General features: G+C 54.8%; 1 protein-coding gene across 1 annotated transcript in view; it reads left to right on the plus strand.

Annotated features, from left to right (window-relative positions):
• The first annotated feature begins 402 nt into the window (after positions 1–402).
• LOC141471832 (ankyrin repeat and fibronectin type-III domain-containing protein 1-like) overlaps positions 403–26,253 on the plus strand; it is a 204,033-nt gene continuing 178,182 nt past the window's right edge. Inside the window, exons 1-2 of the mRNA XM_074158551.1 lie at positions 403–587; positions 20,975–21,168. Of these exons, the coding sequence (XP_074014652.1) occupies positions 403–587; positions 20,975–21,168 (379 nt within the window). The remainder of the gene's footprint in view (positions 588–20,974; positions 21,169–26,253) is intronic.

Consider the following 26,253-nt stretch of genomic DNA (forward strand, 5'->3'; position numbering starts at 1 on the left):
GCAGCCACCCTGGGCCACGTCCCCAGGGGCCAGTTCCTTCACCTGCCAAGCGGCCACTCGCCGTGGGGGCTCGCAGACCTGTGCCATCGCTACTGACAGATCCTTTCCAGTGGACACCATTATTTTTTCCCCCCTCCTCCTTAATTCAGCTCTGCAGCATCGCACTAAATAAGCGTGTAGACGCCAGCCGCTCGTGCTGCAGTTGGCTCGGGGAGGTGTCTTCCTACCCTTGAAATGTGAGGGATTGCTGTGGAGCTGTGGACTGTCCAACGAGTAATTCCTGGCTAAACTCCTCCTGCCTTGTGCTGTCTCTCTCTCTCTCCCACTCGCAGCGCTCCCGTCCTGGCCCCGTGGGCTGATGGAGCGCGCGGGGTGGCGAGCACAGCCGGGGTGTAGCATGCCATGAGCCTGCGGTGGGACCGGCGCCCGGGGACGCAGGTGGGCGCACGCCCGGACGGCGCGGGTGCCATGGCTTCGTTCGGGAAGCTGACGGAGTACTTCAGCCTGAGAAAGTCGAGGACGGAGCTGCGCTCCGGGCGGCGGGGCCGGCGGAGCGGGAGCTGTTGCTGTAGTGTCACCGAGTGCAGGTACGGTGTGGCAGTGACCCGTCTCTCCTGGTGCCTCCATGTGTGCCCGGGGGGCTGCGGGGTGGGAGATGCGGCCCTTGGTGCTTTTGCTTTCCCTTTCCCTCTCCTGGGGCTGGGGAGGGAGCTAGGAGCAAGCCGAGAGCTCTGGAAGTGGCCCCTCCATCCTGGCTGGGGCTCCTGAGCTGTGGGATGTCTCCGGCAGGCTCCGTGCCCCGGTGTCCATCTCCCTGCCCAGGGCACGTCCCAGGTGTCATCTCGGATGTCTGCAGGGTGACCACATGCATGTGTAACTGCTTGTCTCTGTCTTCTGCTTTCTGTGTTGTGCTGTTGCCCTGTCTCCTCGTTACAGTAGTGAGGTTCTTGTGCCACAACGGCCCTTCCTTCCCTCTGCCCCTTGTGCTGCTACGTGAAAAAACCCCGGCTGCCCAGGTGGCAAGAGGTGGCCTCGCAGGTGGAGTTGAAAGCCCGTGCATACGTGTGCTGATGGAGCCTCCTGGCACGCAGCGGCCAGGGAGGGCTGCGAGGGGTGTCTCGGGGACAGGGTGACATGGCGAGGGGACTTCTCTGGGCAGACAGACACACGGTTCATCATCAGCTTGGTTGTGGCATGGCTTGGTAAGGGGGACGTGCTGGGGATAGGTGGCATCGGGCTGACTGGGAGTCCCCTGCGAGTGTGCTGCCATCGGGGTGCTCAGGGTCCTGGTGGGGGGCAGCAGGGCCAGCCCCACTGTAAGGTACATGCATCCTCGTTTTGCAGTGTAAAGACAGTTATTGCAATTAAGAAAATTGCTCTGCGCCCGGGTGGTTTCTTCTTGGATATTACAATCAGCTTGTAGGACATGGCTAACACTTGATGCTGCTCTGGGCTTTGGCGCTGCCCTGGCTCCGTGAGGGCTGGTGGTGGGGCGGAGGAGCAGTGTGTCCCCCCAGATCCTCCCGCTGACCTGCACCCTGTGGCTCCCCCGCTTCTGAAGGGGCGCGGGTCTATGCGGGGACGCAGGGTGGGGAAAAAATAGCACCAAAATACCCACTCGGCTTCTTCTTCGGTTTGTTGACCATCTTGTACTCTGTAAAGGTTATTAAAGTATCTGTGCAGATCACAAAGAAGTTGGAGGTGTGTGCTTGGGCCCCTCCTGCTGCTCCCCGCGCTGCTGCTGAGGCAGTGAGATGTGACGTGCGGTTGCTGTCTCCCCTCTTTGCTCTGGTTACGGGAGACGGTCGCTCTTCCCCGCTCGCCCAAAGCACGGCACGGTTTCTCCAGAAACGCAGAAACATCCGTGGCTGAGCATCGCTCTGCTCTTTCTCGCTGTTGTGGGCACAAAGCAGGTTTTTGCTGTGCTGGTGCGCACCCGATGGGACTGGATGTGAGGAAGGTCAGTTCTATAGGTGCCACTGAGCCTGGCACGTCCCTGGGGTGTACCGGTGTGCAGCCGAGTGCCATGTGGAGAGTGAGCATATGCCACGTCCCAGCCTCTCCCTGGCGTGAGGGAATCAAGGAGGTGCTCCTGGGGCTCTGCACCATATTGATACCCTGTGTGCAGGGTGCTACAGTCCTGGACCTTGTGTTTTGGGGCGAGTTGGGTGTTTTCCCATGTAAAGGGAGGTGTCACGGTGCCTTCCTAAATCTGGGGCATCAGCCACAAAAGTGGCATTGCTGATATGTAGCTCACGGACAAGATTTTCTGGGGGGATGCTAGATATGGACGTGTTCCAGGACAGGAAGGACACGGACCTGGTGGAGCAGGGCCAGAGGAGGCCACAGAGGTGCTGGGAGGGCTGGAGCCCCTCTGCTGGGAGGACAGGCTGAGAGAGTTGGGAGGGTTCAGCCTGGAGAAGAGAAGGCTCCAGGGAGACCTTCGAGCCCCTTCCAGTCCCTCAAGGGGCTCCAGGAGAGATGGGGAGGGACTCTGGATGAGGGAGGGGAGCCCTAGGAGGAGGGGGAAGGGTTTGACACTGAAAGAGGGGAGATTGAGATGAGATGTGGGGAAGAACTTCTTTGGTGTGAGGGTGGTGAGAGCCTGGCCCAGGTTGCCCAGAGAAGCTGTGGCTGCCCCATCCCTGGAGGGGTTCAAGGCCAGGTTGGAGGGGTCTTTGCTCAACCTGGTGTGGTGGGAGGTGTCCCTGCCCAGGGCAGGGGGTGGGACTGGATGGCCTTTAAGGTCCCTTCCAACCCAAACCATTCTGTGATTTTACGTTTGAGTGTGTCCCTTGGTAGGTGTGTGGCGCACTGTGGGTCAGTCGCGGCTGTCAGGGTTGCTGCCTGGCGAAGCTCTGCTCTGTGTGGGGCTGGTGGACATGGATGCGCCAAGCAGAAGTTTCTCCATGTGCTGGGGTGGTCCAGTGTGGCTGAGCTTGAGATGCTGAGAGCTGGGCTCTCCCTGCTCCTTCGTGTGTTTTGCCCGCCGTGCCATGCAGATGCTCCCCAGGGCAGCTCCTCCAGGCTGGCTCTGAGCATGGAGACAGTGTCCCTGGTGCCACCAACTCCCCCAACGACAGGGCTCGAGTGCGCCTGCAGATACTGAGCCCGGTCCCTTGATTGTACGCAGTTGATTATGAAAGTAAAAATAAGTGTTGATTGAAGCAGGGGATGCTTTTGAAATCAGTGTCACTTTTCACCTAAGCTGCTTGAGATTTTGCCTGGTTTTCTCTCCGGTGTCTGTATGTTGAGAAGCCCCATTTGAGACCCCTGACCCAAGCTGAACTGGCTGGTGGCATCCAGAAAGCTGAACGCTTCATGGCTGGGATCCGAAAGCAAACGAAAGGCAGCTGCTGCCAAGTCTGACTCTGTCCTTTCTCTGTGCTTTTTCTAGCCCTGATGAACAACTTTATGGGTTTGTTTCATTTCCTCGTGCTAACATGGGCAAATTAAACGAGGCGATAAGGTGCTCAGACCCCACGTTTCCATGTGTGTGGCGGTACCGGAGATCCTGCATCCCAGGCTCAGCAGCGTGTTGGCCAAAGGACCCGACCGAAGCCCTGTCCTGGCCCTGGCATGCCTCAGAGCAGCCGGGTTCCCACCGCTCTTGCCGAAGCCGTGCAGTCCCCTGGGACCACAGCAGACAAATGTAGGCAGGTCTGCGGTAAAGAGGATGCACTAACTGGAGTTATTAAATTCTAAATATAGTGGTCCCACGCATTCTCACAGGACCGAAGAGATATTAGCAGGTGTGTAGTTACGGTTTTAAGTAATATGCCTGCATTTTTAAACTACGCCTCCAGATAAACCAGTGTGTACGAGGTGGGTTGCTGGATTTGGGAATTTGTGGGCTCAAACTTGTGTGCAGAAGAGGAGCCCAGCAACAGCATCATCTCTCCTCGTGTTCAGGTGCTATTGGCCAAACATGCTGCTTGCAGGAGCTCTTCAGCCTTCGACGTGCCCCATGCTCTGCTGTGACCTGTGGCCCCGAGCCACGTCATGATGCCCCATCCCTGGAGGGGTTCAAGGCCAGGTTGGACGGGGCTTTGAACAACCTGGTCTGGTGGGAGGTGTCCCTGCCCAGGGCAGGGGGTTAGAACAAGATGATCTTTAAGGTCCCTTCCAACCCAACCCATTCCTTGATTCTCTGATTTACACCTTCGCTGTTACATCAGCTGCAGGGTTTTCCAACCCCAAGCCTTGCCAGCCGTGCTCGGCAGGAGGATGGATGCTCTGCTGCCGTGCCATGGCATCGCTGCCCCGTGTTATTAAATCAATTGGACAGTCAGATCGCCGAGGGTTGAGAGGCTCCAGGTGCGAGAAGCTGGGAATCGGAGCGTCCCCAGCATGCACCTTGTACTGGTGCAGTGATTGAGTGTAAATGCACCATCCAGAGCCCATCTCAGCAAAGTGAGTGATTTATTTGCAGTAACTTTTTTCAATCTAGTACGAGCATTGATGGATGAACCCAACGCTCGACCGGCTTCGGAGCCGTACAGCTTTGTGGGGGATGAAGGCCTGGCTCATCACAGGGCTTGATTTCTCTGCAGCGCTGGATGCAGGTGCCCACGGGCAAAAGGTAGAAGGGGCTGGGGGGGAGTCGTGGAGGTTTGCGGGGGTTATTCTTTGTATTATCTTATGGTGCCAGCCTCAAGTTGCTTGTGCCCAGCTCTTTGTGTTGGCAGGAAGGGGAGAGAGGATCCGCTTCTGGCACGGAGGATTAATGAAAGGAAAAGACAGGTTATACAAAATAGCTCATCTATTTAGTTAGCTATTTTTAAACTGAAAGGTCTGGACGACTCATTTTGCATTTCTGCAGCTTTTGAAAAGCGGATGGGAAAAGGGAGGAAGGCTATTGTCTTGCAACTGGGCCGAGAAGACAGCCTTGCTCTGCTGCGTGTGCCAGGGGGGGCTCGGGGTGAGCTGAAGTTGTGGGGAGCGGGCTGGCACCTCTCCAGGCTGCTGGCTTCAGCCACGGCTGCTGGGCAGCGAGCCGGCCTGGCACGGTCCGGGGCTGCCATTCAGGGCACTTACACCAGCTCTGGGCACTGTTGTCACCTGATGGAGTTAACGGTTTCTGGAGAATTTCTCAGCGAGACTCTGGGGGCTGGTCTCTCAGCCTGAATGCGATGCCAGCGAGCACAATCTCCCCAAGAACACCAGTCCTTTCGTGGGATCCGTGACCTGCAGCAGAAACAACTGGGGCTTCATTCAAAATCCCCAATACTGCCCAGAGGTGGCTTTTGGGAGGCATTTTGTGCTCTGGGCAGGAACTTGGAGGCTGTTTGATTTTAGTGTCTTTCTCTGTTGGCCCAGCACTGTTCTGGGATAGATCTGCTCGCCTGGCTTCAGGAGGTTCATGCATGTTCCCTCTTTGGTAGCTCTCACCTCTCCCCTCCTCTGTTGGTCCCCAGAGCCCCATAGGGTCTCTGGAGGGGCTTCGTTGTGCTCACCTGGAGATGACTGCCTGGTTATGGAGAAGGAGACCTTCAGGAAGAGGAAGGGGGGAGATTTGTGCCTGGTTTTGTATCTTGCATCCTTCTCCTGGGGGAGACCTTGAGCCTTGGAGGCAGCAGAACTGCAGACCCCTAAAAAGTTGAGGGTTGAAAAGCCTGTGTCCTCGGTTGACTCCAGGAGAGGGGCTGGGGGGACAGTGGGGCGACCTGTGGTGAAACCCAGGGAAGCTGAGCTTGGGAAACGGGGAGGAGAGGTGCTTGGCTTGTGCTGAACAGGCAGGGTGTTCGCTTTAGGGTTTCAGTGGCTTTTTTTTCTCAATACCTGAATTGGGGATTGTAAATTGGTGATAATTAGCAATTAATTAGATTATGTAAGAATTAAGTTGCATAAAAATTCCAAATTGCCCAGCCTGTTTTGCCAATGTCGTGAGTTAATCTCCAGCTGAAGGGGAGCAGGAGATGCTTCAGCTTTGCAGGGGGAGCAGAGGTGGGTCCAGGAGTCAGGGTCGGAGCTTGTCCCAGCAGGAAATTGAACTGAGGAGCTGCTCTTTGCAACAGGGAGCTGTTACCTCCCCTCCTCTGGGGGTATTTTTCCCACTGATATCCTGATCCATGTTCCTTGCTATGCAGTTTGATGGGCTTCGAGGTGGATGAGTGGGGAGGGGTAGCGGGCGATGTTTTCCTGGCAGGATTGTGCTTGGTTGTTTTTGGGTGTTTAAAAATATCTCCGCAGCTCTGGCAGCATGTCTGTGTTCAAGCACGCAGTTGTGAGGGGGGAAGAGGAGGAAATGGCAATTTTTGGGGCTGGAAAACTGCTCTGAAGGAACAAATCCTGCACAGAGCATGAGACAGATAAAGCTGGGAGCAGGTCTTCCACCTCTGGCTTACGGCACAGCCTCGCAGGAGTCCCCATGGCTGGAGCGGGGCCGCCTTGTGCAGCGTCCCAGGGTGTATCGCAGTGGCACTGAGTCGCCCGATCTCATGTCGGACACCATGCTGGGGACTCAGCCCACTCCTTCCCAGTCCCAATCCAGGGGTTTTTTTAGTTGGTGCTGGCTGTTTTAAACACATGTGGGAGTTGAGAGCCGGTAAGAAGCCAGTCGGGGTGTGCAGAGCACCAGCGGAGCCTCCATCCGTCTGCCATCTGTCTTGTGCACCCACCTGCAGCGTTTATCTCACAAATGTGCACGGACCATTTTCCCCAAGTACAGGATCCTGCGGCTGGAGCTGGGTGAGAGGCTTTTCACACGTGGTAAAACCTGCCCCCAAAGGGGCACCTCTGGGGGACACTGAGGGTCTGACAGTGGCTGACAGTTTGACTGACTTTTCCCGCTTTGTTTTTTGACGTGTTTTGAACAAAACCTTTCTGCTTCCAGTTGGCACATCAATATGGTGAGATGCCTGCATTTTAAAAGAGAAAACAAGTAAGGAACTTGGAAGTGTTTTGGGTTAAGTGAGAAGTTTCCACCTGAAATTAGTCAATAAGGTGTTAGTGGCACTTGTATTTCAAACTTCCCAGTGCTGACACCTTCCTTGCCTGCCGAGAGGCCGGCAGGAAAATGTGTGTGGGTGCATCTATTCCCGTTCTTGCTGCAACAGATCATTGTAACCTATTTAAAAAAGAAAATAAATTAAAAAAATGATGTCCATTGTTACTGCGTGGAAGTGCTCTGGGCCGGTGCCTAACCAGGCTGAGCTGGAAATAGAGTCCTAAATCCAGCGTTAGTGACTCAGACCGTGGCCGGCTTTGCAGAGGTGCCGAGCGCCCATTAATCCCTTTAACTGTAAGAGGCAGCAAACCCTCGGCAGCTTCTCAACTTGGCTGGGGTCATTCGTGTGGCTGTGCAGGAGCGAGAAAGAGCTTTAGGAGCTGGAGCTGAAAACTTCAGCCCCTTTCGGGTGGAGAGATGCTGGGTTGGGGAGCTCGGAGGTGGGTCGTGAGGTGCTCTCAGGATGCCGAGCTGGTTGGATGGCTGTCCTCGCATATGGCTTGTGTGCCATTAGGTGACACTTCTTTGAAATCAGAAGCGCTGCTGCTCTTTCCCTCCTCACCTGGCATCGCCGCTGTGCGGTTGTGGCTGTTGGGGTGACCGGTGCCTTCCCTCTCTTGCATTTACAGCTGCCTCCTTCACCCTCCGCGCTGGTGGTGCATGGTGGGGTGAGGGACCGAGTCTTCCTCCCCTCTCCTCTGCCTGTGCGAGCGCTCCATCGCTCCATCCCCGGCGTCTCACAAAGATGACAAGCCGTCAGACGTAAAGGGTTCTGTTTTGTGAGCAGAGTGGCGGTGCCATGGGAGGAAATGACATTTAGCTTTTGTTGCTTGATTGAGCTGCCTGGGCTTTGTATATTAAACCTAAAAGAGGCTTTTTAGCTTTGCTCTCCCCTGGTGTTTGCATCACTGTGGCTATGATCTAGCGGGAAGGGGCTTGGGCAGCAGTGTGGAGAATAAATTTTGCTCCCCATCAAACCTGTCCTTCAAAGGGGCCTCTCCACCAGGACCTGACACATCCTGGTTCTCCACGGAGGTTTCTGTGCACTGGGGGACACCTGGGTGCCGTTCTGGTTCCAGCACCCAGTAACCTGGCCACAGCCCTGCAGCACTGCTGGTCTCAGGGTGAGCTGTTGTGGGGCCGGGCACCAGTACGTTTGCGGGGGGACAGATGTGGACAGAGCCAGCCATGCCTTGCTTCTCTGGTCCTCTCTGCCTCTTGATGCTCCTCAAAAACCTGCTCTCGTGGCTGTAGGTAGAGCCATGTTTTAACATCTCTCCCACGAAAGCGCACTCATGTGTAGGGCTGGGAGCCGGCTGGGAAAATCAAACTCTCTGGATCTGACAGGCTGGGAAGGCACGTCTGAGCTCTCGGTGTCATCTCTTTGGGTTTTGGGGCCACGTTGTGTCTAAAGCCACGGGATGTGGTTTGCACCCAGTGTCATTCCTTTACGCCTGGCTTCTGGCCTCCTTTTAAAGCTAATCTTTGGGACGGGAGATGAGGTTGAGAGCTGACTATTTTAGCACAAGCTGAAGCTAATCTTTGCCTGGATTAGACAGAAAAAAAATGGATAGTCATCCTTTATTTTGGAATGGTAGTTGGATGGGGTAGCAGGAGGAGGGGGAAGTTATACTGCTATTAAGGGGAATTACTTGTGTAGCATGACTGCAGAAAACTTCTTCAGCAGAAAGCCTTGGCCTGTGAGTCACGGTTGCTAGAAAGACTGTTTGATTCCGAATTCACCCACTGTTTTGGCACTGAGTCACAGCTGGGTGGGTGTGCAGGTAGGAAACAGAGGCACCGGCGATACACACCGGGACTTACGCACGGAGAAGGGGAAGGAAGTGATTTCAGACAGCGGATGTGAATTTTAACAGCTTCTAATAAAAGTGGTGGCTGGCAAGCGGAGGATTTCTGAATGGAGGGTTGTCCCCGGTTGCCCTTCTCAGCCTGCAGACCCCGGGGTGTGGGAGGATGCCAAGCAGCCCAGCTCCTGCCTTGGGTGGCCTGGGGGCTTTTCTCACCCCCCTCGTGGAACAAGCCCTGCTCTCCAGGTGGGAGTGGGTTTTGAGGTGGGCCCTGATGGGCACAGGGGAGCTGGGGGGTGTTGGCTGCCCTGCAAACAGCCGTCAAGATATCGCCCTAGGTCAGCATCGTTTGCCTTTGGAGGTGAAGGGAAGGGGCTCCAGAGGAGGCCACGGAGATGCTGGGAGGGCTGGAGCCCCTCTGCTGGGAGGACAGGCTGAGAGAGTTGGGGGGGGTCAGCCTGGAGAAGAGAAGGCTCCGGGGAGACCTTGGAGCCCCTTCCAGTCCCTCAAGGGGCTCCAGGAAAGCTGGGGAGGGACTCTGGATGAGGGAGGGGAGCCATAGGAGGAGGGGGAAGGGTTTGACACTGAAAGAGGGGAGATGGAGATGAGATGTGGGGAAGAACTTCTTTGGTGTGAGGGTGGTGAGAGCCTGGCCCAGGTTGCCCAGAGAAGCTGTGGCTGCCCCATCCCTGGAGGGGTTCAAGGCCAGATTGGAGGGGGCTTGGAGCAACCTGGTCTGGTGGGAGGTGTTGGGACTGAATGGTTTTAAAGGTCCCTTCTGTGCTGAACCATTCTGTGATTCTATGTGCCTCAAGGAGATGCTGAGCTGAAGGGCACGTGGGGAGCCCATGAGGATGGCGGTGTTGGAGCCCGTGACTGCCTGTGGGGGCAGTGGGCAGAGCCCTGGGGAGCAGAGGGGAGATGCCATTGTGATTTGGAGGGGGCACTGCGTTTCATCTGTCCGTCACCCACAGGCATCCTCAGGACCCTGGTGCAGAAGGCTGAGCAGGGGAGGACCTGTCCTGCAAACAGCCTCCTGGCCTTGGATGCTGAAGGACATCCTAAAAGTGACCAGCTCTGACCTGGCTCCCATGGGAGGGTGGGAAGTTGGAGATGGAGCAACGATGTTCCACACTCCTGTGTTTGGCCAGTGGGATATCTCCTTCCAACCCCTTGCTGGGGGAACAGCCACCCCCAGAGGAGAGGGCTGCTGCTCCCCTGCAGGAGGTGGGCTGAGACGAGGCTCCTGGAGAGATGGAGAGGAAGGGGAGAGGGTTGGGTTGACAAAGGAGACCTTTTCTGAGCCCAGAAAGAAAAATTTCAAAGAGGAAATTAAAAAAGGAGACTTCAGTTTAGAGATTTCAAATGGGAAGACCAGAATACTTTAATAATTAAAAAGCTAAAGTGTTTTTTCTTTTTCCCCCCAAATTCTGTGTTTTGTCCTGTAGGAATAGTTGGCAATTATACAAATTTATGCAAAATAGTTTTAGTTTGCTTTTTTCGGTGGGAAAGAATGCAGGCAGAAATCAGCAGCTCCTCCGGGCTGTGGCAGCCACTCTGGCGAGGGGGGAGCAGACCCCGGCCCCCACCCACGGCAGCCCCTGGGTGCGGGCACAGCCGCCCACAGCACCCATCTGCTTCCAGAGGTGCTGGCTGCTGGGAAGCCACCGCAGCTGGCGTTTGTGCCTGCCGGCTGCTCCTGCTGCCTGCCCTGGGCACGGGATTCGGGTCACCACCTCTCTTACATCCTTCTTTCTTGGCTGCAACTCCATGTTTGTAGAAAAACTGCAAAGCTTCAGAGCATTTTTCTCTTGCTTTAAAGAACAAATAGCTAACATTTAGATAATGGGAGGACTCTGTCCTGCTGCGTGTCACTGAAGTCTCCAGAGATACACCCACAGCTGACACCCCCGAGGTTGCAAGGGGTTGCCACTCGGAACAATAGAAACTCACGGGTTATTTATTCCTGCCACCTTGATGACCTTCCAAAGGCCTAAAAGCTATATCACGCTTATATTCACGAGGAACAGAGGCTGTTTTTGTCTGGGGAAGGTTTGCTGCTGAGGAAATGCTCTGTCTGTTGTCGGCGGGGCTGGACTGCTCGGGGTTTCGTGCCCTGGTGCGGGTGGATGCAGCCTCCTCCTGCACACACCACCCAGCGCTGGTGGGAGAGCGTTAGCAGGGAATGCATGGAGAAAATACATCCAGCCACCACAGCATAAAAGCAATTCACAAAAAAACATGCTTTTAACCCCTTGTGGTGCTGTTTGATGAGATACAAGTGGTGGTGGAGGAGAGGGAGGGGGAGCAGAGCCCAGCACTGGGATGCAGGGAGAGTGGAGATCACCGCGGGGAGAAGGGGTTTTGTCAGGCGGGTGTTGATTCATCCCCCCAGTGTGTGTGTGTGTGTGTGTCTCTGTGTGTGTGTCTGTGTGTGTATCTGTGTGGTGTGTGTGTCTGTGTCTCTGTGTGTGTCTGTGTCTGTGTGTGTGCGCGCTGGGAGGCTCTGAAGCAAGCGGCTGCACTGGCTTTTAATGCTCATCTTTTCCAGAGAGAGGTGGGAAGAGCCGGGAGCTTGTTCAAACTGATGATTTTAGGGTTGTTTTTCCTCTTGAGCAGCAGGTATGAGCTCCCCCTGGCAGAGCCCGTCTCTGCCTTCCTCCGCGGGTGCTGAGCTGAAATTGCTCACAGACACCCTAGCAGCTAAAGCTGTGCCTGGGCTTTTGCTTAGAAACGAGGTGCTTTTGGGCTTTGCATCTCTTGCATCCTGAGGGACAGCCCCGCGGGACGGTTTCTCACCCTCCGTGTGCTGGTGACGTTGTGCAGTGAGGTCCTGGGGCTGGCTGGGACCGAGACCTGAGCCCGGACCCGACGGCTCCTGCCTGGACAGGGCTGCTCTCCTGAGCATCACCCTGCTGCGCGGCCCGGGACTGTGCTTCCTGGTATTTTCAGGCTTTTTGCTCCTTGCTCTTTCCCAAAAGACAGATAAAACCCATTAACCCCCCCCCCCCCCCGAGCCCGGGAGGGCAGAGGCGAGCGCCTCTTGCTGAAAGCTCTGCTGCCAGCTCCTCGCAGCATCCATTACTCCTTCACTGAAAGCTGTTTTTTTAAGGGATGTTACTGTGACACGTCGGAAGCATAAAAATCTGTCTTGTTGAACGGGCTTGTTGTCCATCTGACCATGGTGGTGACCTGCCTCTTGTACTACTGATGTTCTGGTGCTTCAGAGGAAAATGAAAACCAGCCTCAGGCTCTGCATGAAAGGTGGTGCCCAGGAGGGTTTATATCAACAATATGCTGTCCAAGCCTATGATTATAAATATATTTTTTGACCAAAACATATGAAATAATTCTTTTTGCCAGGGGTTAGTAGTCAGAGCTAAGCCGGCTTTGCCATGGTTAGCTACAAGTGCTGGAAAACTTGGTCACGCTGCAGAAGTTATAGGATTTAAAACAAACCCAGCAGCCCTGACAGATGTCTCTGGTGTCTTGATGCTTTCTGTGTTGGAGCACGTAGAGTTCATGCCTGACGGGTCTCCCCCGTGTTTGTCAGGAGCAGCAGTGTCCTTTCCAAGATGATCTCAGCAGCTTTTTGTCTCCCCCATCGCGTGACTTGGATTTTGAAGCAACAGGGGAGACCAGCCCCGTGTCATGAGACTGGGAATGGGATCAGGAGCTGGCGGTGCAGCCAGTGGGCGTCCCTGGGAGGTTCTGGGCTGTGCTGGGGGGGGGGCACAGTGAACGAGTATCGCAGCTCCGGTCCTGCCTCGGTGATTTTGTGGTAGTGCAGGGTTGGTGAGAGGAGGGCGGTGGGTGCTGGAGGTGGCTGCGGTGCTGGGCATCGCACTGGACCCCTTTTGCATCCTCCCTGAAAGCTGTTTGCAGATGTAAAGAAGGCAGTTACATATTTATCTTGCAAGTTAGCCAGCCTTTTCAAATTGGAGCCAGGATGCTTGTCTTCTACGTTGCTTGTGCTTCATTAGCTTTTTGTCTCTAAAATTTTTCAAGGGCAAACAGGTAACGAGTAATCACCATGGAAGAAGAGCGGGAGCCGGGGCTCAGCGCCTGTGGCTCAGCATCTTGTCAACCTGGGAGGTGGGAGGTTTTTGCTCTGTCCCAGCCGGTGGCAGGTCACATAACCCCTTCTCGTCTCTGTTTTTCCCCAGCTTTAAACATCAATACATGGTTAATACTGTTGTGGATCTGAAGGGTTTGTCATTTAAAGCAAGGAACTGCATTGCTCTTCTCAGGGCCAGTTTGTCCTCTGACAATGTGCCCGTTGCACAGCGGCTGCGTCCCAAACACGCTTTGCTGTCCCTCACCTGCCCCGGGGCTGGCCACGTTTCTGAATCAGCGCTGTGTCCCTGGGGCTGGCATCCTGCCCGTGGGCTGAGTTTCAGTGTGCAAGATTTTTAGGTGAGCTTCCTAATTCCCCTAACATACCCTTCTTAGTAAGGTGGGGAGGGCAGCCTCAGCCCTCTTTCTTTTGGAGAGTGGTCCAGGAGCCTTTTGTGTTCCCTGCGGAGCATCCCTGATGCTTTCGCCCGTCACCTTGGCTTGGCAGGTGCCTGCACGGCAGAGCCTGGCTATGGGCATGGGGACCCTGCAGCATTTGCACCGCTGGTCCCTGAGGATGCAGGTCACGCTCTCGAGCTGCCAGGAGGGAGGATGCTCGCCCGCTCCGCTGTCCTGCTGGGATTCATGTGTTCACCTTTGTCTGCCCTCTTTCCACATTTATCAGAGAGAACTCCATGAGCAAGATAAATGTTCACACTCAGTAAGTGTTTCTGCTGTTTTCCCTGGCCCTGGGGACTTTCTGTCTTTGGGCTTTGTTGTTGCCGAGTAGGAGCAACTCCAGCAGGTCTGGGCTGGGCATCGCTGCCAGAGCCCTCCCGAGCGCCCGGCGCCAGCATCGTCCCTGTTAATGGTGTGCAGGTCAGCGCAGCAGGCGGGCAAGAGGGTGCCCAGGGCTCCTTTCCCCTGCGGGACATGGAGGGGATGGTCTTGTGGCATCTCGGGGACAGAGCGTGTCTGTGCGCTGGGGTCCGGTGGGACAGGGTGAGCGGTGAGGCCCCCGCAGTGTGCACGGGGACTGGGGGGGAGTTGGTTTGCTGCCTGCAATGGCAGCCAGAAAAAAGGTCCTTTTAATGAAGAAACCAACATACTTTGAGTAAACGAACAGCAGTGTCTGTCCCTAAAGTGTTTCCTTTTCCCTTTTTAACAGTTGCATTTAAATAAATGCTGAAATGGAAGTGTTGCTTTAAAACACAGCCATGGCGATGGGTTCAGAACCGCTGATGTGAAATGTTGGTATTTTTTTTTAAATTTTAAAAAAGCTTATTTAAATTTTTTGTTTCCCTGACGCAGCATGTGAGGCTGCCGGGGGTGGCTTTGCCTGTTGACCAGTTTGGCTGACGGGATGGTGCCGGGGGTGGGTGCCGGCAGAGCACCGAGTAAAAGCCCGGGGGGCGAGAGGCTGTCGGTGTTGTTGGCACTCACCGGGAGTGACGCTGGCTGTCACACACCAGAGCGCCCAGGGCTCGGCAGGCACCTGCTGCCACGGAAAGGCCTTTTGGCCTTTTCCTGGGAAATTTGGTAATAGACCCCGAGCCCAGCAGCGTGCTGGGAGCAGGGCTGGGTCCCGGGGCATGGCTGGACTGGGAGGGTGCTGGATGTTCTTCCTCCAGGTAGCTCTTCTGAAATGTTTTGCTGGTATGTGGGCTGTGAGACCTCCTCTCCTGCTCCTTCCGGAGACCCCTGGAGCCCGTGTCACCTGTCCTAATGGAAATGTGGTTTTGCAGGGACAGGAGCAATTATTCCCCTGGTGCCAGGGGGTATTTTGTTCAGCGCTCGGGCGATGGCCCCTGCTGGAGAGATGCACTTCAAGCTAGAGAGATGGCAGGAGAGGAAGCTTTTGCAAACCAGCTGGTGGAAATCATGGTATTTACCAGCTCACAGCTGAGCTTGGGAAGGTATTTTTATAGCTTCACATGGTTTGTGGGGTTTTTTTTTTCTCCTTTTCTGAACTTGCGAGCTGAATGCTGGTTTGGTTTTTGTTTTGCTCTGAAACTATTTCACAGCCATATAAAAGATGCTCTGTTTTCCGCTATCACCCTCTGTTCTTCAGAGAACAAGTTACCTTTTAACAGCGTGAAGGTGGTTTTGTGCAGCCTTGGCTTGAATTGTGGGGAGAGAGATGTCGCCCGGCTGAGCAGTCTGCCGCTCCTCTCTCCTGCTGAAACACAGCTCTGCGCGACGTCGTTGCTGCTCGTGATACAAGAACCGGTGCGGGTCTGAGGCTTCTGCGGTGGCTGCTGGACGGTTAACTCGGGTACAGATACTGGGCAGCGAGAAAAGAAGGGGTTTGTTTTTTTTTTTTTGAGTCGTTTTTTGGGTGATTTTCTCTGGCTTTGCAATTCACAGGGTCACTGGAAAAGTACCGGTGACTCACGGGTTTGCTGACAGTTGATAAGGTTTCCAGAGCAAACTGTGGTGATTTGAGCAGGCACGGATGCCCTGTGAAGGCTGCGCTCTCCCTAAATCCTTGGGCTCTGCTTTTTGAGGCCACCCTGTGTTTTACCCAATTGTATCATTTCCTCTCAGGCTCCTGCTCTAGGCTTCCCCACGGCTGTGCCATCCCCTTAACCCTCACTCCCTGCCCTCCGTAGGGCTCTGCCACTACTTTGGGCTGTGGACCACGCTGACTTGTGTCCCAGAGGCTGCTGTCACCTTGTGCTTCTGCCCAGAAGCGGCTTCTAAGGCACTTGCAGCCTCCTCTGCCTCCCCTCCTGCTGCTTCCTTTCCCTGCGAAGCCCCTCTGCAGAACCAGCTGCAGGCAGATGTTTTCTTCTCTCCTGCTGCGATCTGGACAGGGATGGAGGAGAGCGTGGCGCAAACCATGGCTCATATCCGTTTCCCTGTGGCACGCAGCCTCCCTGCAGCACAGCTTGCACCGCCAGGGTGCCGGGGGTGCTGCCGTGCCCCACTGGGGGCTCTGGGAGCACAGGGTACTGGGGTGTCCATCACCCCGCTCTGCTCCAGCTGCTTCCCACAGCAGCAGGCTCTACCTCTCCCCTGGGCATGGGCAGAAAGTGAGGTGAGGCACCGCGGGAATGGCAGCAAAAGATGAAACCTGCACCCTGGAGCTGAGCACCGCAGGGAAACCTCCTCCTGCCCTGCCTTCTGCACTTCTATTTTTGGTTTTTAATCCTTGTTTGCCTTTCGGGGCTGTGAGCTCTTTGGGATACACATTGTCCCCCCTGCGCCTATCAGCTTACACCCAGCTGGGTCTCCGCAAGCTCTTTCAGGGAACGGATGTAGGTGTTTTGTTTATTTTTTTCCAATTTTGCAGGCATTGCTTGTGGTAAGAGGCTGTGCCGGTTCACTGCCTTCGCCCTCCTCCCCGAGCAGCGGCACAGCTGCCCTTGCCCCAGTACCAAAAGAGGGTTGTAGTGGGTAATTGCTTCTCCTGGCTTGTAGCATCTCTCATTTTCCTGAATCCAGCTGAAACCTTTGCCGAGTTTTTAAGGTCAGGTTGCTAAGTTACACCTCCTTGGAGGAGCAGGCTGAGCAGCGTGCTACAGTCAGGAGCAGCCGCCAGTGGAGAAGATCTGGGAGCAGTGGCCCTTTGCAATAACCGGGCTCTCCTGGCCCTCTCCCTTCCATCCTCCGTCAGCCCCAGGCTCGCCTCAGTACCTCATTTAGCTCTTCTTCTCCAAACCTTCAGCTTTATAAACTTCCTTTGCTTGGCAGATTTAGTGAATTGACTGAGGGTGTAGAGGAGCCACCGACAATCACCCGTGAGATGCCATGCAGTCCTGCAGGAGGAGGAGCGGCCGTTTGGCTTCTCCACCTTCTTTTTTTGAATCCTCATTTGCCTTTTGGGGCTGTGAGCTCTTTGGGACACGCGTTGTCCCTGTCAGAGCTTGGAAATGGTGTGTTGGGGTGTATGGCTGTCACCAAGCCGCAGCTCTGGAGCCGGCACGCACCGTCTGGAGCAATTGGTGCCCTGTTCCTCTGCTGCTCTCCCTGGCTTAACCTCCTCTCCTTCCCAAGCAGCCTGGCGCTGGGAAGACTGGGGGGAGCTGGATGAGCACCGTGCATGCCTGGGTTTGTCTGAGAGCTGCTGGGTCTGGATGCCGTTGCAGGGCCAGGGCTTCCCCCTTGCCAGGAACAGGACATCTGCGGAGGGTCACCGTCCTCAGGCACTTTGAGGAGGTGCCTGGGAGGCTTCCTCGTTCCCATCCCTGGGAAATCATGTAAATCAGTCTGGCTTACTGGCGTCCTTTTTGGATTGTGTGAGAAGTGGGTTTGGGGTTATTTTTCCCTCCTGCTTGCTGTCTCTGGTGTGTTGCTGGATTTCTGCTGTGGCTGGCATTGGTGACACCTCCATCCTTACCCTGACTCAGGTGGACGCTGTTCTCTCTTTTTCAAACTGAGACTAAAATAAACCTTCGGGTTGGGCTGGGAGGTGCTCTCTGGAGACCAACTTCTCCCATATCAAAGTAAGCGGGGAGGACAGGCTGGGTGTGCAGTGCTTGCAGGAGGGATGCAGGATCTGGCTTTCCCTGGTTTATCTTGCATTAACCTTTCCTCTGTCCCTCCCTCCCCTTTATCTCTGCTCAGCCCTTTCCCTCTCTTTCCCTGGGGTGCTGGAGGAGCCATCCGGGCAGGACATCGCCATGGGGAAGGCGCCGGACACAGCACGTCTCTTGAAATGGGCTCTGCCTCTTTTTTTTTCGCCTTGTTTTTGGTCACAGTGGCTTTTTTTTTTTTTGTTAGTCCGTTTGCTTTCAGTAAAAGCCTGGGGAAGCAGCAGCCGTGTCCCCCAGGTATCACGGGCTGTGGATGCTGGAGCAGTCTCTGCATGGCCCAACCAGCTTGTGCCCTGTGGTTGTCCCCAGGGCTGGTGGCAGGGGACCTGGCCCTGGGGACTGTGCTCACATTTCCCCATCTGGCCGCAGACTGGGAGTGATGGAGCTGTCACTGGGCTCCTGCCTGAGCTCTCACACACAGCCAGGAGGATTTTTTCCACCCTTGTCAAGACCTGATTATGTGCTCTCCTTTCTACCAAAATGTCAACCAGCAGCTAAATACAGGCTGTAACAGCGTTGATTATGGCTTTTCTAATTGAGCTTTACACTCCATCAGGGATCTTTCCTAATGGGATGTGGCATCCTTGATACCGCCTGGCTGTGGGGACTGCTTGGGAAGCAAATGAGGATGCAGTGTGACTTCCCGGTGGCAGATGTCGGGTCCCGGCTGACAGTTGCTGCCTCCGGAGTCGTACATGAGATGGTAGAACCAGAGAGATGAAGTTTGGCTGGGAATTCGAGTTCGGATTTCAGATAGAAACAGGCTTCTAAGTTGCTTTGCTCTTTCTGATAGAAATCATTGTCTGCAGCTACACAACTTAAAAATTGCTCCTCTAAGGGTGTGAATTCTTCCCTTTTTATACCCCCGTGTGATGTGTGAGTGGCACTGTAGGCACAAAGGGATGTTAGCACTTAAAACGCTAACGTTGTTCTGCAGGTGATGGAGCTGTACACAGGTACGGTTAAAAGCACTGAGATTTACATGGAAGAAAAAAGGAATGTTTTGAACTCCAGCAGAGCCCTGGACTCGTTTATGCAGCACAGCGATGTGTTAAGTTACATCCCTGATGTCTTGTGCCAGTGAAATGTGTTACAATGAGAGGTACATACATTTTACTGAAATAGAATCAACTCAGGATGCTAATTCTGGCTTTGTATCTCCTGGCGCGGCTTGTTTTCGCATCGATGCAAGTGAAGCGTGGGGCTGGGAGTGGGGAGGATGGTGGTGTGCAGCTGGGGCAGTGCTGTCCCTGCAGCTGTCCCTGTCCCCCGAGCGCTCGGTGACAGCTCCATGGAGCAGAGCAGCATTGCCTGGGAATCAAGGGGGCAATTTTTGAACCTACAAGATGAAGTGTGGTCCCTCTCCCTGCCCCCGATGGATGCATCTGGGTAAGATGTCCCGGCAGTGAGCACAGAGGCTGCCTGGTGCCAGTGGTGGCTCCTGCCCTCTCCCTGAGCGCTGCCCGCATCCACTGTGGTGTCCCTGATGCATCCCTGTCCCGCAGGAGCCCCTTGTGATGCCGTCGCTCTGCCCCAGCCCCCCTGTTGCCACTTGCCCATGAATTACACCAGATGCCGGCACCAGTCGGGAGCTGCTGTCACATTTGTAAAGGGAGTGAAAAACGATCATAATAAACGTAGCGGTGACAGGCAGCCGCCGAGGGTCAGGAGCTTTTGCATGATAGACTCTCCCTGTGCGACCTTGAGGGCTGGCTTAGTGGAAAGAGGATAAAATTTAGTGCTGTTCCATGCAGGGAGGCAGAGCTCTCGCCCTGCCCGCCGCACCGGGAGCTCAGCTTGGCGAGATGCTCTGGGATGGGGGGAGGATGCCGGGTCCGAGCTAGAGGGAGGGCAAGGGAAGGGTGTGGAAGCAACCATGGAGAAGGGAAGCTCATTTTGTGAGAGGAGGCTGAAAGAACCTGCCTTAATCAACCTTGAAAAACGCAGGCCGAAGGGGGCTGTCACTGCGGTGTAAGGGAAATTAATCATGGGAGCAAACGCTGGAGAGGGGGAATAATTATTTAAGTTACAGGTTAATGTTGGCACAAGAACAAGTGAGCATAAACCAGCTAAGAATTGAATTTTGGATGGAATTTGGAAGGTTTCATACCATTCGGTATGAGATTCATGAACAGCCTTGTGTGAGGAGGGGCCCTTTGAGCCCCCTTGGGTTGTGCTGGGGAGCTCGGTCGGGCTCAGGTGTGGGCTTTGTGACAGCGGGGAGGGTCTGGACAGCCTTGGGGTGATCCCAGTGGCTTTTGATCCTGGCACAGGGGCAATCCCGCCACGTCTCCTCACACTGCGGCAGTGCTGGGCATCTGCTCCATTTTATCACGTTTCTGGGGTCTTTGCAGCATGGCCTGGGTCAGTGTCACCCCCGAGGATGGCATCTGAGGACCGTCCCTTGAGGGACACTGTGGGGTGAGGCAGGAGAAAGGGGACCTGCTCCTATGCACCACAGTGAGGCCCGGCGTTCTCTGAGGTTTTGGAGGAAGAGGAGAATAGCAGTCACATTTCTAGCACATTGGTGTCATCTTGGTCACTCCTGCAGCTGTGGAGCCTCATTGCCAGACTCAGTTGAATTTTGACCCCATAGAGAACTTGCAGTTGTGTTTCTACATGTTGTGTCATACCTTTGTGGCCTCTACAGTGGCTGCTGAGTGTGTCTGTCTTGGTACTAGGGCTGCACCTAGGGCTGTACCGTCTGTCTAGGGCTACAAAGATGATGAGGGGCCTGGAGCATCTCTCTTATGAGGAGAGGCTGAGGGACTTGGGTCTTTTTAGTCTGGAGAAGAGAAGACTGAGGGGGGATCTGATCAATGCTTATAAATACTTAAAGGGTGGGTGTCAAGAGGACGGGGATGGTTGTTTTTCAGTGGGGCCCAGGGATAGGACAAGAGGTAACGGGCACAAACTTGAATATAAGAAGTTCCACCTAAACACGAGGGGAAACTTCTTTCCTGTGAGGGTGGCAGAGCCCTGGAAGAGGCTGCCCAGAGAGGTGGTGGAGTCTCCTTCTCTGGAGACATTCAAACCCCCTAGACACGTTCCTGTGCAACCTGCTGTATTGGCAGGGGAGTTGGACTAGATGATCTCCAGAGGTCCCTTCCAACCCCATATCATTCTGTCATTCTGTCATTCTGTGGTACAGTCTGGACCTTCCCCATAGAGCGTGTCCCTGGGACCCTGAGTGACCTGGCTCCCACCACAAAAAGCGTTGTGCTGCCTCAGAGGGTGCTCAGTGCTAAGCGGGGTTTTTAACTCTCATAAGAGAATTTTTTAACTTCTCATAAAGAGAATTTGTATCACTTCAGTCTTGAACCCTCTGGTTTGTTTATTTGCTTAATTCTGATTATCCATGAGTGTTGAGGTGGGGTGGGAGTTGGAATGCTTTATCTGCTGTTTATGCTGATTGTGGCTTGCAGCCCAAGATGCAAATCCTAATTAAAATACACCGGTGAAGGTAGAAAGCTTTACTGAAATAGCAAACAAAGGGTGCAGTTTGGTGTTGGGAAGGACTGTGCGCTCTCTGTCCCGTGGCAGCCTTGTGTGTTCCAGAATGGTCCTTGGCTCCAAGAAGCCACCGGCTGAAAGGGACATGTCCTGTGTTTTCTTCCCTCAAGGTCTCTGGACAGAAAGCCGCAGCGCCCGCTCCTGGGGAAGTCCCGGACGCTGCCCAGCATCCCGCAGTCCCCAGTCCTGAGCAGGCTTCCCCTCCTGGACCCCACACCGTACAGGGAGGAGATGCCGGAGCAGAAGCCCTACAAGAAGCACTCAGCCTCTGACTGCCAGAAAGGCTGCACGGTCCCTTCTACCGGTGAGTGCCACGGAGCCGGGGTGAGCTTCCACCCTTTCTGCCCGGGGGCTGCAAGATCCTGGCAAATCTTTCCTGTTTCTCCAGGGGCACAAATAACAAAATAAATCCAACTCCACTCTGTGCAGAGTTTGTCCTGCTTCAAAACCAGCCCTTCTTGATGAGGTTGGTTTTTTTCCCCACCCCTCTCTGAGCTTTTCTTTGAGCCTGTTACTTAAACCTCCCCATCTCTCATATTACGCTGATGAAAAAGCGGAGTCAGCCCCTGGAAGCACCCCCCCGCCCCCGATGCAGGGAGGTGATGCTCAGAGCCTCCTGCCTCTGGGTGATCTGCGTCTCCTGACCACGTATGCCAGGGTGAGCTGCTGCCTCAGCAGCTCTGGCCTCTGCAATGGGCCAAGGTGCCTCTTTCTCTGGCGTGAAGTGACTTTCAGGGCACTTGTCACTGGGCTCCGTTGGGAGCAGCGGCACCGCTGCGCTCCCCCCACGGTCCTGGCCTGGGGTGGGGATTTGCCGTAGCAAATGCTCCCCAGCCCGATAATGTGCATTGGCCTTCAGGGCAGTGGAGCGTTTTTATCCTGTGATTCTACTCTTGTGCTGGTCCTGATGAAATACTAATGTGTTTGGGCCAGCTGCTCTGAACAAGTTTATTGGCAAAACCGTTGATGGCCAAAGTGTTTCAGTGCTTTTGGTGCCAGCGGAGTCATACCGGGGCCATAAAAATGATGGGGAAAGGGATTATTAGCATTGAAACAAAGATAAGGCCTGCAAGCCTGGGCTGACGATCCAGAACTAAATAAAATCCGTATAAAACAGCTCCCTTCAAACAGCACCCTTGGATTTTTTTATTTTTATTTTCTAAAATCTGTCTCACTCATGGTCACATCACTGTGAGCTACCAGCGGAGCGGCTGCCCAAACCCTGGATTAATTTGAACGCTCTGCGGGCTGCGTTTCATTTCCTGGTGCTACTAATTCTCCCAGAAGTCGTGCATGGAGTGGGTCTTGGCACATTGCTGAGCCCGTCCTGCTGCTCTTGTCGCAGCGGTGCTCCAGCACCCGAGTGACTGCTCTCCGCTGTGTGCCAGACCGGTGGCTTTCCCTTCAGCCCATCAAATTGTTAGAGCAGGTCTCGATGTGGGAGGGAGACCATTGGGAAAGCCTTGTGTAGCTGCCTCCTGGGGACACGAGGGAGTGGGACACTTGTGCGTATGTAGGTAATTGCAGGCAACTCCATTGCTTGGAGTCAAAAATGGCTTGCGACGCTCCGTGAGCCCTCAGGGTTTCCTGGGTCATGGTTTGCAAGGACAGACCTGAATAAATGGTGGAGGTCTGGGTAGAGAGCAAACCAAGGCTTTGCAAGCTGGTGAGGGGTCTGGAGCACAAGCCTTGTGAGGAGCGGCTGAGGGAGCTGGGGGTGTTCAGCCTGGAGAAAAGGAGGCTGAGGGGAGACCTTCTCGCTCTCTCCAACTCCCTGAAAGGAGGGTGTAGCCGGGGGGGGGGTCGGTCTCTTCTCCCAAGGAACAGGCGATGGGACTAGAGGAAATGGCCTCAAGTTGCGCCAGGGGAGGTTTAGGATGGATATTAGGAAAAATTTCTTCACAGAAGGGGTTATCAAATATTGGAAGAGGCTGCCCAGGGCAGCAGTGGAGTCACTATCCGTGGAGGGATTTAAAAGCTGGGCAGACGTGGTGCTGAGGGACATGGATTAGTGATGGGTTTTGTCAGGGCTAGATCGATGGTTGGATTTGATGATCTGAAAGGTCCCTTCCAACATAGACCATTCTGTGACTTGTACCTGAGAGAGCATCAGCCTGTGTGCATCTAGAGCACCCTTCAGCCCCCAGCAGGTCCCTGGTTGTTGTGCTGGTGCTTCCAGGAAGCTGTGCTGGAGGTGGAGGGAGGGAGTGGGAGGCTGGTGTAAGACCATGGGATGAAGTCCCAGCGTGAGTCAGGCCCACCCCAAACCTCATCAGCTTCTGCTGCAGACGCCTCCTCCCATGCACCGTGGAGCAGCCGCCCTGGAGCAAACCCTGTACAGAGCCCTCCCTGCACAGCGGGTGGAAGGAAGAGCCCCAGTTGCACGTAAAAGTGTTTAAGATGTTGCTTTATTCATGGCTGGAAGGTGCTGGGGATGCCAAGAAGAGGGAGGAGTATGAAAACCCTTGTAGGCTGGAAGGCTTCCCACAGCCAGAGCCTTGGATGAATGAACGAGTAGTTGTTTTCTGTCCAGATCCTCTCAGGTTCTTTTCCTGGCTCCTTGATACTCAATTAGGAGCTGCTAACTAGCTACTCATTAAGGCTATCAGCATGCTATCATGGAGGGGAAAAAAAAAAAAAAAAAAAAAAGAAAGAAATATGCTTTTCTCAGCATTGCCTGGTTATTGTCTCAGTCTCTCGCAGCCCGATGGCGGGTTGGGCAGTATGTACCGGTAACACATGGCACTACGTTTGAGTAAGAGCTGGGCTGCAGGGTTTCAGGAGGGAGGGAAGATCCTCTCCTTAAAGAACTTGTGAATTTGCTTTGAGCAGGTGCCACCGCTCCCCATTCGAGGGTGGGGGACACACAGCCAGCTGCAGTAGGGGATACATGGCCAAAGCCACCTCAGAAGAGGCTGGCCCACAGGGATGCAAGGCTTTGGCAGGAGCAGGACCATTCCTGGGAGAGGTGGAAAACTCATCTTCAGGGAGACTTCACTGCTCTGCAGGGAAGGAACCGGGCTCTGGCTCGCTACTGACCTTGGGGCCAAAAGCAGAAGAGTCACCATTGAGGTGGGAGAAGCCATCTCCTCCTGCATGGATGAGACATGACATCTTCATTTGACCACCGGGACATGTTCCCCAGCCTTTTGCTTTGTGTCCTGCGGTTCCAGTGTGGCAGCGTCGGAGAAGGGAAGTGCCCTGTCATTCTGTGGGAGGTCACAGGAGATCGTTCTGCTGTGGCACCACAGCTCCTGTGCAGGTACCAAGGTGTCTGGTGGGTAACTGGAGCCCCGTGGATGGCCAGGAGGGCTGAGGGACGGTGAACTGGGTTTCCTGTTGGTCTGGTTTTGTTGTTCCCCCCCAGGTAAGCTGCAATGTGGTGGTGTGCTCAGCTGGGTCAGGCTCCCAGCTCTCCATCCTTTACCCCTCGCCTGGAGCAGCTCTCCTGGGTTAACCCAAAACTCCTGATGGCCGTGAGCCTGGGACAAACCGAGGGGGAAACAACAGCAAACAGAGCTTGGTCAAAAAGGGCAGGGGCAGCTCCTGCCTCGTCCAGACCATTGTCTGTTTGGCATCATGTTTTGCAGCGTGCTGAGAGGCTTCACACACACTGGCAGCGCAGAGAAGTGAGCTGCCTTATGCTTTTCCTTCCTTCTTCTGTGCCCCTGTGAAGTTTTAGGGGTAAGAAACACTTTTTGTTACACTCTTCTTTTCCTTCTGCAGCAGCCAGGGGCTGCTTCTCCACCTTTGGCTGCCTGCCCAGCCTGCCCAGGCAGGTCACTGCCTGCGTTTTACATGTCTGACCCCTTGCAGTTCCCTCTGCCTTGCTCCTGGAAGGAGCAGACCACGCTGGAGCTCTTCACCTGCCTGCCCTCTCCCTCGGCTGCGCACAACATTCTGAGCTCTTCAGAAGCTGGCTCCGCGCCCCAGTGTGAAGCTGGGAAGAAGCTAACTGGTAGCACACTTAGTGTGAGCTTATTAGGAATTATGCCCACGGGAGGAAAAGAAGGAAGCTGAAAGGAAGTGGCTGGATTTGAGCTTAGACCAGGACTCTGGAATTAATTTTCCTAATGCTCACGGGGATGTTTTGGGTGGCCTTCCACAACATCTGGATGGGTGTCAGTCTTTCATCTCTGTAGAACTTAGCGTGGGCACATGGCCCCCTCCTGAAACAGGTTTGTGTGTGAAGATGCCCACCTTGTGCTTTCAGCTGGTTCCTGTGCTCTTCTCCACGGTAATGTGCTGTTGGACAAGGCGGCGGCTCCTGGCTCTGAGACTTCAGCCTGATACCTGGGCAATGTGCCACCCCCTGTGTGAGAGAGGAACAGCCCGTGCATCGGCATTGGTGCAGAGGAACACCTTCTGCGTTGCTCACAGTGGCTGAGCAACCAGCCTGTCGGTGCTGAGAGAGGAAGTACTGGAGAGGCAGCGGGTCTCCGTCCTCGCTGCCCCCTCTGTCCTTTGGTCCATGTCCTCCCCAACGCTTCACATTCACAAGAAAGATTGTGCAGTAATTGTTGTTGCCAAGCCCAAGAAGATGCTTTATCTTTTAGAGGTGCTGATGTTGCTGGGCATAGCTCTGGGTGGCAGAGAGATGAGCAGCTTCAAGGCAGAAGAGCATAAGGATGGTTGGCCTCCAGGCTGTAAGCTTGCTCCTCTCCCTGGTATTTTCTCTCCAGGGACTTCCTGATCTTTCCCTTCTGACTGTTCTGGGCTTGATCATTGATTTATTGTTTGATAGAAATCAGGAATGAGTTCCTTCAGCATGTAGAAAAGCTTTTTGGGGTAGACAAGGTCCTGGCTCCCTCTGTGGTGGCTCCCCATGCCCAGGAAGGAGGTACCATATCCCTTTTTGGAGGGCATCACCTCTCGGGCAGGTCAGGGAGCAGCTCTGCTGCTGGTCCAGCTCCAGGAGTGTGCTGAAGGATGCAGGTACCCCTTGGAGAGAGAAGAGACCAAAAGCAGCAAAATCCATGGGAAACTGGGATCAGTGAGACCAGATGCGGCCTTGTTGGTCTGTGGGGCTTTGAACCACAACTCCTTCATCCTCAGGAGAGGTGTCCAACCCGGAGGAGTGGGTGTAGCGGGTGGCTGTCCTTTCCCTTCTACCACTGCAGCTGGTCTACGTTTGTCACGCAGCCTTGGCCCTCCCTCATCCAGGGCAGCAGAGCAGAGGTGGCTGTGTCTGGGCACACTATGGGGCTGGGGAGGGATGGCCGTGGGGACAGAGGGTGGTGCAGGTGGTGGCTGAGCCATCGCAGGTGAACAGGGGGGTGCTGGGGCTGGTTCCCCCTTCCGTGTGCGATTTTCCTGCCTGCTGGGTGGGTCTCCTCCCAGGCTTGGTGCCTGCGTGGCGGTGTTTCCTGCTGCGTCCCCGGAGCGATGC

This window comes from Numenius arquata, chromosome 14 (assembly GCF_964106895.1).
Source record: "Numenius arquata chromosome 14, bNumArq3.hap1.1, whole genome shotgun sequence".
Classification (NCBI taxonomy): domain Eukaryota; kingdom Metazoa; phylum Chordata; class Aves; order Charadriiformes; family Scolopacidae; genus Numenius; species Numenius arquata.